Genomic DNA, 15297 nt, shown 5'->3' on the forward strand with positions numbered 1-15297 from the left:
TTTGTTTAGTAAATATGTTTAATGTGCAACAACGACAACAGAATGATGGCTTCTTCCCTGGATTAAAACAACAGCATAGAAGCAAAAAAATATAACTATAGATTTATTAGAGAACTTATCTAAAATACAATATTATTTGACTCTTTAAATTAGAGCATATATTATTTCAATGAAAAGATCCTTTGCATTATTTCTATGGTCATCAGAACTTTTGAAGGTAATACTTAACTGAGAACATGGTCAATTAAAAAAAGTCCAGCACTACCATTAAGACAAAAAAATCAAGGTTGTTGAGAGCATGGGTAAAAATGTAAAACAGTCTTAAAAATATTTACATGTCAGTTTCTTAAAATCTAAAAAGTCTAATTCTCAATATTAATTTTGCTTTACTTTCTGAAAATACCTGTGTTTTTTTTCTCTCCTATATCATCTCTAGATTCTATATTCCTGTGCTTTTCACAAAGCTTCAAGTTACTGTTAGTTATGTGTACTAGCACACCAGTGGATGAGGTTTCTTAAAAATGGCTTATTTCACTATCACCTTATCCTCCCCCAAGTAGCCAATGCAGCCACACCAAAGTGTCAGTTGCAGTAATAGTCACCAAACTACACACAGCCACCACCCCCCCTGCACTCCCCCCCCATATGCATCTCCCAACCCCACACCTTAAGAAGCCTTTTTCCTATTTGGCCAAGAGCCTTTCACATTTCATTAGCTGGCATTTTAGATGCAGAGCAAAAGAAGGAATAGATCTGGGAGACGAGATGTTGCCAGGGCACACACGGCAAAGGTCTGATTTGTGCTTAGCAAAGGGGCTTCTCACAAACACAGCAATTTCTAATCACACTCAACGCTGAGGTTACTGGAAGGAAGCTCTGACTTCTCTGCTCTTCAAAGGCTGACATGGGCGCCAGTTGTCCACCATATGGCACACAGGCTCATTCTCAGCGTTGAAGCAAAGGCCACGGAGTTTGCACATCTGTGGAGAAAGGCACAAACATCCTCAAATGCATACACTTCTTCTTTCAGCAGCACTATTTGAATTGTACACCTTGGGCCTGAGTCAGAGGTCCAACTCAAAGTTTTGATAGTGCTCATGGTCTAGATCACCCATGCATCTCTTGCATTTCATCCACACCAATTCCTGCCCCTGACACAGGCACTTCTGTCCACAAAGTATCCTAGCAAGAGCTAAGAAAGCACAGAAAATAAGGATCTAGGCACACATTTTCTATGAGCTCAGTGCATCTTGATCAAGACCTGAACTGAAATCCTTTCAGAATCCTTTGCAAGAGCTTTGGCTCTTTTGGAAGGTGGATTCTTCTTACCCATGGGTCAAACTAAAGCAGACAAATTCATTCAAGGTTTCTCAGTCTTCAGACACTGTGAGAGGGAAAGCTGTTCCACATCAGTAGGAGCATACTGGAAAGTTTTAGTGCTTGTTCCTAATGTAAAATTGGTGTTTGCACAAACAGTAATAAAAGCACCTTGATGTCTAAACGGGCATCCCCAAAACCAGTAGAAAGACTGTGCCAAAATAATAACCCACCCCAAATGGGATTTCACAAGGACAAACTGCTGACAAATATCTGGAGGGGGGATTCAGGATTTCACACACACTAAGCTGCAGGCCAGGTTGTATCTCATTCAGTGGGGAAGGCCCCAGGTATTGACCAGCCCAGGAGAGGACTTTGCCTTCAGAACCAACCAGAACAACGTTCAGAAGTCAACCTCTGCCAGGAACTTGCGTCACCACAGTAAATGATAATGTCCTCATTACACCCTGTGTAACATCCAGCCATTTTCTGTCTTTGGAAAAATCAACTTCAATCCAGTGTCAATAATCTCCTTTATGGTTTCTTGTTTTGATCAGTTTTGGAATGAAAAGGCAAGCTGCCACACACAGTGGAAATGCCAGTGGTAATAAGGTGGGGGAGGGGGAAGGATGGGAAAAACAAGTGGTGTCTTTTACCACTAATAGGTGGTTAAAGTATGTGTAGTAGGAAAAACAACTGTTTTAGTCAATGGGCTCCTGTCCTTTGATAAAACTGTATTTGCAAACCCTAGGCTATCAAGAGCAATACCAGGAGTTTAGAACAAGTAAACAGTGTCAGCTTTAATGCTCCCTTGCAGTTTATTAATGGTAATCCTGATTATAATGATTGTTTCCAATAGTTCATCCTTGCCATTTACTCTATCTTTTATTGTGTTAAGTCCCACAGCAGCTCAGTTGCACATTTTTCACACCAGCTGATTAAACCCCTTAGAATTATGTGTATATTGTTAGCATGTCTACCATTGATGAAAGGGATTTAAGAGTTTGAAGGGTAAACTAACGCCCTTCAGGGTTAGCTTTTTTATTTATAGGGTCTAGATTCTATTTATGTCTCCCAAGCACACAGATGGTGAACCCCAGGATGGAATCTTGCCTCTGTCTAATTTCATTAATGGATGGTGCAGAAAGCTAGAGCCAGGAGTGATTTAATCTGCACGAGCTCCTTCCTCCTAGGAGGACTCTATCCACCACAGGCTGCTGAACAGAATAAAGGGTTTTTTTTCCAGCCAGCAGACTTCTGGAATCTGCAAGTTTTCCCTCTTCCAAACAAGGCAGTTTTGTTAGGATTGTCACAGTTCTGTATGGGATTTCCCAGTCTGTTCTGAGCTAAATAGAAGTTATAAAAATGAGCTCGAGCTCTAAGTTCTGGCAATGCAGGGAGAGCAACAAACTGATTATGGCTCTACAGTGTGACTCCGGGGATGCGGCAGGCATGCTCTCCAGATGCTTGGTAGATGGAGTATCTTCAGGGCAAGTATACCCAGATAGGTGATGTACACACACAGCAAACCTGCTGATGCTCACAACACATGCTAGACTAACTCTGCACTTGCAAACAGTCCTTTTAAGCGTGCTGCAATCATCCCAGGCCTTTACCACATAGCAGCTCTAATCATGCATCTGGAAAGGCTGATTAAGTTTTTTAAACACACCCAATTTTCCCTGGACTGAGTTCAAATGAGTGCAGCTTTATGTTTTACAGCAGGCTCTACTTCTACACACAGAGGCAGAGCCCTGGCAGAAAGGGCTAACCACTTCTGACAGACATTCTTGACATGTGATGCTACTCGAGATGCTGAATAGCTGTGCAGTAACATAAACTGCCACTTCAAAGATCACCTGGAGGGCTGAATTGAAACATTCAGTTTGACTCCAGTACACATCTACTGGCACTATTCACCGCAGACTCACCTGCTCAGGGCTCACAGTGATGGGCTCCTTCAGAACATGCCAGACCACACATTCCAGCAGTGGGGGAGTGGTCAGTGAACCAGGGTATGTCCAGTAGTCTCTGCATGCAGGAAGCAGTCCAGTGGGGTCAAAGTTTGTGAAAGAAGCTTGCTTTCCCTACAATAAAGGAAGATGGTGAGCTAGCATCAGGGGAGAGACCACATACACACATTGAGTTTGCAATAGTAAAACCTCCTAGGAGAAAACCTGTGTTTGGAGAAAAGTAGAAATAGGGTTTGGCATGAAGTGTTGAGGGTCTCCTACAGCAGATTTGGGATTAAAGATTTTCAGCAATATATTTTTTATGTTATGAAACTTTTAAGGCATTTGTTTCTCATATCCAATGTTTAATTTATGTTCCTGCTCCTAGCAGTATGATTTGACCTTGCTTGAAGGAACAATGAGATTTCAGATGCCATGTACACTGATGGCACTAGAAATTCAGAACCTGGGAGACATGTTGGACAGTCCCTTGTAGTAAATGGCAGCAACCATTTACCTCAGATGGAGTCTGCTGACACAGATGACTTCATTCTTTACCTTTCCTGTCCACATTTCTCACTGGCACATGCTTTTACCCCTATGAAGGTACCTAGTTACTCAGTAAGTACTTTTAGTTCCTCATTACTCAGCACATGCTTCAGATAATATTTAAAGTACAGAAAAGGTGGTTGTTTTTTTTCCACTAGGAGTTACAAACAGCCTCACCAAAGTTCTTGTTTGGACTCTCTAGAAACAACTAAGAGAAACATGCCCTCTTAGAGGAAGGACATTCATCCCACAGATGAGGGGAAGTGCCTTTTGCATCTGCCTCCACTGACTAGGAAGGATACCTCGAAGGGTAGGTTACATTAGGAAGATGAATCTTACCCTACAGGTTTATAATGCAGCTAAAAGACAGAGAAATGTAGTCACAGAGATGCAAAGTGATCAGTGTCCATCATTCCCTGCTCTCTACCACAGCTTCATGAAAACCTCTCTTGCATTTAGAATTACAAGACCAGTGCTGGCAGCAGAAAGGGTTTCTTTGACTTTTGTACATGCAAGAGACTGGGTTGAAGTAAAACAAAATAATCTACATCCTGAAGAATACAGCACAACACAGTTGTGACTGGTGTCAGCCACCACAGACAGCAACTATTACCTTGGTTTGAATGGAGCTGAGAGCATCCACAACTTTCTGTATTTCAGGCTTGGCATTTCCTACCTGTAACACAAAGCATATGGGAAGAACAGAACCATGCACTCTTCATGATACCTTTAGCTTTCTCTTGCTGGTCTAAGGAAACATTTCCCCAGCACCATTTCATCACGTAACAGGAGTATTACAGCAAAAATGACTGGAACTGTCTCTGCAAAATCATGCCAGTAGGCAGTCAGCAAATAGTGGGTCAGCCAAGGACACTGGGCAGAATCAAGTTATTTTCATTCACAATGTGTGGATTTATTTTTTGACTTGAGCTGTTCTCTTTTCATAGATGTCACCCTCATAATAAAACACAGCGAGGCCAGGACACAGTGCACGGTGCTGGGGCACAGTCACCTTCCCCAACTAGCTGTGAAGACAATTCAATGAAGACAAAACGTCTTGGATGTTTAACAATGACAAGAAAAGGAAAAGAGGTGTTAGTCAGGCTGATCCTCTTACAGATTCATGCACACATGGGCTGGCCAGTTCAGCACATGGCCTTTCACTGAGAGGAGTTACGGCACCATCACTGTCATGATGAAGGGAAGACTACTGCTCTAGGGCTGCCACCATGATGGATGGCAGTCATACCCCAGGGCTAGGTTACAATTTTTATATGCAGAGAAAGCCAAGAATTTGGAGCACCATCTAGTTAGCTAGATGGTCAGACACTATAGCATAATGCTGCCTTGGTTTATATTCTAGCCTCTTAGGCCCCCCTACAACACAACGAACACACACAGAGGAAACATTTTAACTAACCTTCATGAAGATGCCCACCACAGCCAAACCATCAGGATGTTTCACAGCTTCAGCAAATTTGCCATATTTTACATTCCAGTGAACAATATGGAGCTAGAAGCAAGAAAACAAGAAGCACTATGAAAAACGTGTTCTACCCGCAATGGTGTACAAATGAGGATGCAGGGAAGCAATGCATTACATTTTAAAAGCAGCTGGGGTTCTACTGCTGAGATTTGAAAACCTCTGAAGACAATGAAGAAGTTGCAGCATCATTCATCTACTCTCAAATTTCATTTATGCAGCGAGATTTCTGCCATGTATTTTACTTCTCACTCTTACTCTCAGAGGAGTGCTAAGTGCAAACTGTGGCTCTATCGCTCTGCTTTTAGTCTGGTGAAACTCTTGTTACCTTCACCATGAGTGTTTCCTGCATGCAGCCTGCAGGATTTTGATGTAGTAGTTTAATGCTGTATATCCTGGAGTTCTTAACACTGAAACACGGGATTTTCAGCATCAGAAGCAGCAGAGCAGACACATTAACTACAGATTTGCCCTGCAATCTAGACAGTTTTTAAAGGAGAGTCCTGTCCTTTTCTGGAAACCTGCTGAAAAGAGCATTAAATGACTCTCCAGCTTACATTAACCAGCATGTTGCTTTCTTTTTCTTTTCCTAGTTATTTCTAACTTAAGTTCATCTGGCTGTTTCCCCACATCTGCAAGTTAAGTTGAGCAAGTGATGATGTCACTGTGAACAGATGCAAAGCAATACCAAGTTTCCCAGAGAAGACCAAAGGTACTTCTCTCATGAAAAAGTGGAAAGTCAATGAATTTGTGGGACCACTACTTTTTGTCTGTCAATGCAAATCACAGCTATGTTCAGTCAATGTGTATTGATGAAAATGTGTCCTTAAAAAAAGTCTGCCACAGTATTGTGAGGAAGATTACCAGACAGGGAACAAAGAAAGGTGGGATGCGCGGAACTAAAGTCACTTCATGCCTGTAGTGAAACTGTAATAGTCTTAAGTGCCTGTACACTGCCCTGGTTAGGCCACACCTCATGTACTGTGTCCAGTTCTGGGCCCCTCATTTTAGGAAGGAGGTTGACTTGCTGGAGCGAGTCCAGAGAAGGGCAACAAAGTTGGTGAGGGGCTTGGAACACAGCCCTGTGAGGAGAGACTGAGGGAGCTGGGGTTGCTTAGCCTGAAGAAGAGGAGACTCAGGGGTGACCTTACTGCTCTCTACAACTACCTGAAGGGGGTTGTAGACAGGCAGAGGTTGGCCTCTTCTCCCAGGCAGCCAGCACCAGAACAAGAGGACACAGTCTCAGGCTGCACCAGGGGAGGTTCAGGCTGGAGGTCAGGAGGGAGTTTTACACAGAGAGAGTGATTGCCCATTGGAATGGGCTGCCCGGGGAGGTGGTGGAGTCACCATCGCTGGAGGTGTTCAGGAGGAGACTTGACAGGGTGCTTGGTTGCATGGGTTAATTTATTAGGTGGTGTTGGATGATAGGTTGGATGCAATGATCTTGAAGGTTTCTTCCAACCTGGTCTGGTCTGGTCTGGTCTGGTCTATTCTATTCTATTCTATTCTATTCTATTCTATGGGATATCTGGAGTCTTGAAGATACTGCAGAGAGTGCCTGCTCTCACTTTGCTACCTGCACTCTTTCCAGGTTCTTTGCTGTCAAAAGGGTTTGCTCCAGAATGCTTCTGTTCTTTCTACAAATGTTTCTTGATGTTAAAAATTGAGGCCAGGAAAAGGAGATGCAGGAGTATGGAGGTGCTGCATTCCAGTTCTTCATAATTTTCAGGAAAGCAGGGAAAAATAATTAGGGATAGTTAACACTGGGTCTTCTGCTTCTGTAGGCTCTTTGACATCAAGTAGATATTAAAAACCAAAAACTGCAAGAGTCCTCAAATTCTAATCCCTGCTCTTGCAAGGAGCGGGTCCTGCAGTAGCACTGTACCAAAATCTTCTCTGTTAATCTCCACCACCTCTTGCCCTATGAAGATCAGTACAAAAGCTGCTACTGTGGTGGGTCATTAAAAAAACCAACCCAAAACCAACTTCTTCTACACAAAAGACTGAGGAAAGTAAACCAAGACTTACCTCTGCATCGTATTTCACACCATCCACAGTGTGCTCAGATCCCTGGCCATCACAGGATCCCCAGTGAATGTGAAACTGGGCCAGCCTGTAGGCTCCATCCAGTGCTCCTCCTTGCAGCACTGCAAAGCAAAGAGCCTCTGTTAGTATCTCCCACACTGAGTTACTGAGTCTCACTTTGAACTGGAAAATCCATCTCAAGTCTTCCAAGTTCATCACTCTGCATGCTGCCATGCTTCCCCAGGCTCTCCTCAATGGTATATTGCTGCAATACACCAAAATCCATAATAAATGTATAAAAATGTGACTTTACAGTGAGCATCTCATCAGCAATTTAACAGGCATGCCAATATTAGAGGTGACGAGGGGAGAGCTAAGAATGCAACTTTTCTGTCACCAAATACATTTTAAAAGGCCAAGAAAGAATAGCCTTTGCAAGAGGCTCAGAGAGTTTTTGTAAGGAAGTGCAATTGAAGACAAAAATCATCTTTCACTTGCTAATGTACTTCTGTCCCTTCACTTTAGCCATGTAGACCTTAATCCTGCAAATCCCATGGCAGATTGGATTGAGTGAAATGCTTTAGGTTCCAAATTAAACACCTGCTAGCCTTGGGTTGCAAAGTGAAGTGCTAGGCACAGTGTGTGAATTCAGGTCTCTTGTCCCTCTCAGCCCTCAAGAATGAGTTTTAAAAATGGGGGGTGCCTGCAGAAGCAGATTTTTTTATGGTTAAACTAGAGATTGGAAATGAGGCATTTACTTTACCCCACCTGGAGTACTGTGTCCAGTTCTGGAGCCCCTATTACAAGAGGGATATGGAGGTGCTGGAACGTGTCCAGAGAAGGGCTCCAAGGATGATTAGAGGGCTGGAGCACCTCTCCTATGAGGACAGACTGAAGGAGTTGGGGCTGTTCAGTCTGGAGAAGAGAAGGCTCCGAAGTGACCTAATTGTGGCCTTCCAGTATCTGAGGGGGGCCTACAGGAAGGCTGGGGAGGGACTTCTCAGGATCTCAGGTAGTGATAGGACTAGGGGCAATAGAATGAAGCTGGAGGTGGGGAGATTCAGGGTGGATGTGAGGAGGAGGTTCTTCACCATGAGAGTGGTGAAGCCCTGGAATGGGTTGTCCAGGGAGGTGGTCGAGGCCCCGTCCCTGGAGGTGTTTAAGAGCAGGCTGGATGAGGCTCTGGCCAGCCTGATCTAGTGTGGGGTGTCCCTGTCCATGGCAGGGGGGTTGGAACTAGCTGATCCTTGTGGTCCCTTCCAACCCTGACTGATACTATGATACTTCTGCTCTCCCCTGGCTGAGATCATTCCTGCTATGGGACTGCTGTAAGTGGAGAGCTCAGCCACACATTCAATTATACAGCAGCAAATTCCCCTGAGCACCCTTATTCTGCCTGCTGGTTTTAACTGTGTACTTAAAACTGTGACCAATCACCATCACGATATGCAGGATCAAGCCCCGTTGCTGCAGAATGTTCAAGGCACAGAATGTCTCCTCTAGTGCAGCAGAAAGCACAGAACAGTAACAAATAGTTCTATTAAATAGAGCTCTTTATCCAAGTTATTAGAGCACGGTTTCACACTGCTTTGTGGGTTGGGTTTTTTTCCTGCCAAGTGCCTCAAATTCATAATGAAACCTCTGAGGTGTTAATATTTATTTAAAAATATTTTAAAGTGTAATTTGAAGAGTTTTATGTCTTAGAGATCAATTTCTCTAGATATACATAGAAATATATATAGTAAAGTGACAGAAGAGTGTTGACATCAGGTAGTACATGTAAGTGTGCTCTGTGCATGTGGCACAAACAGAATGGTTCTGGGGAGTAAAGATGCTTCCCTCTCAGTCTGTAGTTAGTCTAGACACCATCACAGAACGTGCATGTGTAACAACACACATCAAAGGCAGATAGGAAATGGTCACTGTCTGTTCAGGTTCGAATACTCCTGATTAGATGCAAGCATGGGCAACGTGGACACTTTGCAATCGGGTGAGGAGGATTTGACTAAAAAGAACCAAACCACCAGGATTACATGAAAATTAAGATATAAACCACATGAATTTCCACTGTGTGCCTTACACATGCAAAATTTGGGTTCAGTGGACAAATTCAGCAGTTGTCTGGGGCTCTTTTGGTAAACATATTTAGAAGTCTCACAACATGTATTTCTATTTGTGTTCCACTGCAGTCTTTGTCATTTCAATACTGTAGCCAACGCTGAACAGCCAACAGACCAAGACTTGCCCTACCTATTGCCAAGCTCTGTGATACAAAGAATGGCTACTTAAATAATTAAACAGGAACATATCTTATTCTACTGTTATGTTTCTCCCATGTGCTTAGCTGCCAAGAAGCATGACCGGTTCAAGCACAGGACTACAAATCAGAGTACTTTTTCCAGGCTGGTGACTGTAAACGTGCAGTAGTTCCTTTGGAAAATGAAGTAATCAGTTGCTGTGCCTTCACAGAAGCAAAATCACTTAATCCACACAGTATCATGTTTCATTTAAGGAATAAGATGCCATGGAGTTGCAGTGTTTCAGTTCCTTTGCCTGATGGACTTGCTGCTTGTTGCAGGTACAAATGGACTGAGGTTCCACCATTCCTGCACCTCAGAAAGCACTAGCACAGCACAGGTTAATCTGCCATTATTAACCAATGGAAAGCATGCTGAAAAGCAGAACCATGCAATCTCCTTAAACCCACTTGAAGTGTTATTTGCCTATGCCAAGTTTGCTATAGTCTCACGAAACTCAAAAAGAAAAATCTCTTAATAGTTTTTGCTTACTTTTCTCATTCTGTGGTTCTCAAATCCAGCACTAGCTTATTTTGACTCACAGCAGAGCATTCAAAGAAAGTAATAATTAGATTAGTGTAAATGAATACAAATTCAGTAGGCTTAATTACAGAACAGCCCTTCTTGGTTTAGCTTACACGAGGCCTTTTTGGGTTTTTTTAACATTTCTCACCCTTTCCAAAGATGCAAAATTAAACTTAAAAGGCAAAGTAAAAATATTAGAGCTTCATTCTTTTCCAGAATAAGAATGTTTTAAACCATAAATAAATGCTACCAGCTTTTGCATCACCAAGTTCATCAAGAATCACTTACTCTCTGGGAACTTCCCCATCCTTGTCCTATGTGATGTGAAAAATCAATTCAGGCCACACTGACAATGAAGTCCAACCTTCCCATCCCCCCCCCCCCTTTTTTTTTTTCTATTTTCTGAGGGGTAGGGAAGTCTTGTTCCATATTTCAGCATCTGATTGATCATTACCTCCCTTCCTCTTGAAATTACTAGTAGTGAAAAGCATCCTGGATATACACCTGTGGTCCCTTTCATTACACAGCACAGCTTCAGATGCAGGCTGAAGACAGCACAAGCCAACCTGGAAAGGACATTTTCTTACAGATTCAACCTACTCAACACAATCTGTGTCACAACCTGGTCTCCATGTAGATGTGTAATAGCCCAAGAGGTGACAGCCTCAATATTTCAGTTATTTGAAATGTTAAGAGTGAGACAAATTTTCACCTACTTTGCTTAGACTACAAAACAGTAACTTCTTCTGCCCTTTACTGGAGAAGCTGTACTAGTAACATCCAGCAACTCTGCTGCAGTGCTATTAAATCATCTCATAACACTTTCTAAATTAGGTGAATGCAAGTCTTAGCAGTGCTAATTTGGAAAAGTCAAATAACCCCATGAACTGTTCCATTTATGTCTGTGGCATTTCTTACATGAAGGAGGTCAACTCAGTTTGTCTCCATTACACTTTCTTAGGACATTTGGCAACACACAAAAATCAAAAGAGCATTCTGCTGGATCTGGGTCAGCTGTTTACTGAGGCCACACAACATACTGTCCTATTTAAAGGCAAGTCACTGGGCAGTTGCCCTTCCCATGAAGAAGAGAACAGCTTTGTCAAAACTACTGTGGGCCTCTTCATACCTTTTTTCAGGAAGTGGCAGCATGCACAACTGTGAATTTTTGCAGGAAGACTGTGGAATTACTGTTATTTAGTTACCTCCTACAGGATGTTCTTTCTACACAGAACAGGGCACTAATAAATCTCACAAAGGCAATAAACCTGTCAAAGAAGTGATCGAAATGGCTGAACTACAAGATAGTTTCATCAGTTAGAGTGAATTCCTCCCTGTCATACAAATTGGTGTGGTAAGAAAAATACTACTCTAACATTTGTACTGAAAAAAATGCAGAATGAGAGAGTGGTCTTTAAATGCAAATTGCAGACAGCAAAGCTCCTTCCAGGAACTGAAATAATGGGTCCTCTACAGCACAACAAAAGTCCAAAGCTCCACATCTAGGGTATTTAGTTCAAATTGAGACTCCACCAAACAAAAATCCCAGCAGGCAGCAGGACATTTCAACCATTTACTTTTGATGACAGGCCTCTTGCACACTTATTGCTTTGGCATACAGAAAGCCACAGTTTCTTCATCAGTCCATGGCAGATGTGCACATGTATGTGAAGTTGTCAGGTAGATGGTTATGTAAATACCTGCACAGTCTATACATTAATGTTTTGTAAGCTTTCATGTATGCACAGACATCTGTATGACAGAAAATAGGCCTGAGATGGATACAGATGAAGCATTACTTGATAAATGCAATCTTGAGCATCATGCACTATTAATGGCACAAAAGAGGCTCTTACGAGGATGCTCAGGGATTAGCCTTGTGTTCTTATGCAAGGATGGGCTTCCCTGCCTGACAGACTGCAAAGTTCAGATAGGGTGAACTGTCACTTGTGTGAAACATGGAGTGCAGAGCACCACATTTTGTGAGATGTTTCCTTCTTTATGTTATCTCTTTCGGACATTCCTCCTAGGACACCGTATCATGACAGGCAAGAGAGCAAGACAGCACGCAAGCTTCCAACTGTAGGCATCACACTCGCAGAAAACATCTGTAATGAGGTTCAGCAAAAACTACAGAATTGGTATCTCAAGAAAAAAACCCACTCTTGCTAGAGGGCTAGCCTGATAAGGCAACAAGGATGTTCCACAGAGATAGATCAGAATGAATCGGGTGCCAAAATATAGAAGGTCTGCAGACATTGGTATCGACAGCAGGTCACTGATTCTGACTCACCTCAGTTGAACTATTTCATTCAGACTGGCTAGCAGCCAGAGACAAAGTAATTTAGGTTCTTAATTTTGCTCCCACTCCCTGGAATCAGTCTTTATCTCTCATGCAGTCTTCTAAAAGGAGATTCTCTGATAGTTAGTTATAAGGTGCTACACCGAATCCCCGATCAGCCTTCAGTCCTCATGTTTCACACCATGTGACAATGGCTTTGTAAGAACGGAGCTGGAAGCATGAAAATGCTCTTAAAAAGCAACAACTGATTTAATTTCTGATTATAACAGCTATAATACTAATCTCAGTGACTGCTTACAGTACTGAAAAGTGTTCATACCATGTTGAGATCTAATGAGGGATGAAGAAACATAAGATGTGAGTATTGCCTCTAAGTACACAGCAGTCCCTTGTGCCTCTAAGTGAATTAACACATCTATCAGCTGGGTAGAGACGTCACGGCGACATTTGGCACACAGCTTCATTAATCTTAAACTATTCCAAGTGGTCCTAGCTGATAACAGCTGACTAGGTGCTCCTGGTGTTGCACTAGAAGTGCCTCTAGTGGAAGAATTTGGAAGAAGGGGAGGAAGTTGCCATGATTCTTAAATGCACAATCCATGTCAAATTTCTGCTCAGAATTTGCATGTTAAAAGGGGGAAAAAAAAGGAATCTGATCGAAGTGAAGAAAGGCATTTTGGGCTCTGCAAAGAAACGAAGGCCTGACATGTGCAGGACTGATCTCACGCCCTCTCATCTTCCTTTTCTGTTCCTGGAAGCACTAGAGCTTTTCTTGTTATTTGTTTACATACTTTACAGCTTCTGATGATCCCGGTTCACAAAAGACTTAATGATCCTATAGGACCCTGACTAGTCAAACCGTGCACAGCAGTACTTGTGGCACATGAGCAGCTGTCCGAGTACAGCCATCAATTCTCCAATTTAGGATTCTGAACGGTCAATAAATATGTCTAGTGTAGGCTATAATGCATTGTGGACCTTCAATCCATGACTGGATGCTGAGAACATGCAATATTATTCTGGCATAACTAGTATTAAATCTTTGGAACTGGGAAATCTAAAAATAGACCAGTGGCAGTGACTTTGATAAAGTGCTGTGCCTTAAAGGCAGCAGACATGCTTTTTTTCTTCCTCCACTTACCAGCTGAGGTGGAAGCGTAGGAAAAAAGCAACAGGGGCACAACTTTCAGCAGTAACTCAGTGCCAGCCAAGCAGTGCTAACGTGCTGGCTCTTGACTAACCCAGTGTAACAAAAAGATAGGTTTGTTTATAGTGAGTCAGAACTCCAGGCAGCTGAAGCATCCTCATTAATATTTACAGTTATAGGAAGCAGTTGTATATTACAACTACTGTAGTTGTATATTACAACTAGTGGAAGTCTCCCAAGGGGTGCTAGTATCAAGGCTGATGCAGGATTTAATTTCCTTGGGTCTCCTCATAATTCTGAAGTTCTACTATGATTTAGTATTTGCAAAACTGTCAATTTTACTTGGGACTCTCTCCTGGATTTCACTACTATCTCTACCTCAGTGGCAAGAAACGAAAAAATTAGGAGCCTTGACCACAAGCAAAAATTACCAGTACCTTCAGTATCACAGTATAACTTAGGTTGGAAAGGACCTCGAGGATCATCGAGTCCAACCTATCAACACAGACCCCATGACTAGACCATGGCACCAAGTGCCACATCCAATCTCCTTTTGAACACCTCCAGGGACAACGACTCAACCACCTCACTGGGCAGCCCGTTCCAAGGACGAATGACTTGCTCGGTGAAGAACTTCCTCCTCACCTCAAGTCTAAACCTCCCCTGGTGCAGCTTGAGATTGTGTCCCCTTGTTCTTGTGCTGGTTGCCTGGGAGAAGAGACCCCTTCCTGGCTACAATCACCTTTCAGGTAGTTGTAGAGGGCAATGAGGTCACCCTTGAGCCTCCTCTTCTCCAGGCTAAACAAACCCAGCTCCCTCAGCCTCTCCTCATAGGGCTTGTGTTCAAGGCCTCAAGGTCTCTAGAGCCTTAGACCACAGCTGCAATTCACTTCTGTCAGGTTGTATAGGTAAATGGTATTTTAATATTCTGTTCTAGAATAAATTAATTGCCAATTGACTTCTTCCTTTTTATAAGCTTGGGCACACAACCAGAAAATACAGAACACAGTGCCAGCTGCTGTGAGCCTTTCTCCTGTGAATTTCAGATTTTTAGGTGAATTTTGAAGTTTTCCTGGAAACTACATGGAGAACACATTATTAGTATGTCACAAAAATCCTCCTTTGGGCTTTTGAGGTTTCCTTGAACAAAGTCACTTCCTGTGGTTTTACGGCCCTGAGAAGTCGCTGTCTAATTCTGTCTTTTAAAGTGACACATGTCCTTACAGCAGACTAGAAAATGTTTAATATGATAAAATAAGTACCATTAACATGATGCTCCTTTACTATAAAGGTCCTAAAAGGAGGGGAGTTCAATTTAACACATATCAGCACCATTTACTTACTCACGTGGAAAGCTCCGGACCCAGGACACCAGAGTGGATGAAGCTGAATTTGCAGTTTTGTTCCTAGTGCCATTTTTCTCATAATGTATTTTTGCCTTTACTTAAAATTGTAGAAATCTCTAAAGAGGAATGCTTACAGAGACTTGCACTTTCACTATTGTTAAAAGACAGTGGACATGAGAACTAAGAAAGCAACTCCAAGAACTGAAGAAAAAGAGACTAAGTAGAACTGGAAGAGGAAGTTCACTGTTCATTTTCCACATACAAGTCCAAGAAAACATTCCAAAAGACTACAAGGCAACACGACAGAAGGTACAAGGATATCTAAGAGGAAATAAAGAGAGCTTCAATAAACAA

At 42.5% G+C, this 15297-nt stretch overlaps 1 protein-coding gene across 2 annotated transcripts in view; it reads right to left on the reverse strand.

The window, feature by feature from the left end:
* Positions 1–15297, reverse strand: part of LOC137451212 (carbonic anhydrase 2) — a 19309-nt gene continuing 4012 nt past the window's right edge. Inside the window, exons 1-6 of one of the 2 annotated variants that reach the window (XM_068158530.1) lie at positions 10116–10134; positions 7330–7448; positions 5239–5331; positions 4432–4494; positions 3249–3404; positions 1–980 (exon numbers count right to left, since the gene is read on the reverse strand). In XM_068158530.1, coding sequence (XP_068014631.1) covers positions 861–980; positions 3249–3404; positions 4432–4494; positions 5239–5331; positions 7330–7448; position 10116 — 552 coding nt within the window. In that variant the 5' untranslated portion in view covers positions 10117–10134 and the 3' untranslated portion in view covers positions 1–860. Of the gene's footprint in view, positions 981–3248; positions 3405–4431; positions 4495–5238; positions 5332–7329; positions 7449–10115; positions 10135–15297 lie in introns of those variants that run through there. The other variant, XM_068158529.1, reaches the window with a different exon arrangement.

This window comes from Melanerpes formicivorus, unplaced genomic scaffold (genome assembly GCF_026170545.1).
Source record: "Melanerpes formicivorus ecotype bairdi unplaced genomic scaffold, bMelFor1.0.p_v2 SCAF_40, whole genome shotgun sequence".
Taxonomy (NCBI): Eukaryota; Metazoa; Chordata; class Aves; order Piciformes; family Picidae; genus Melanerpes; species Melanerpes formicivorus.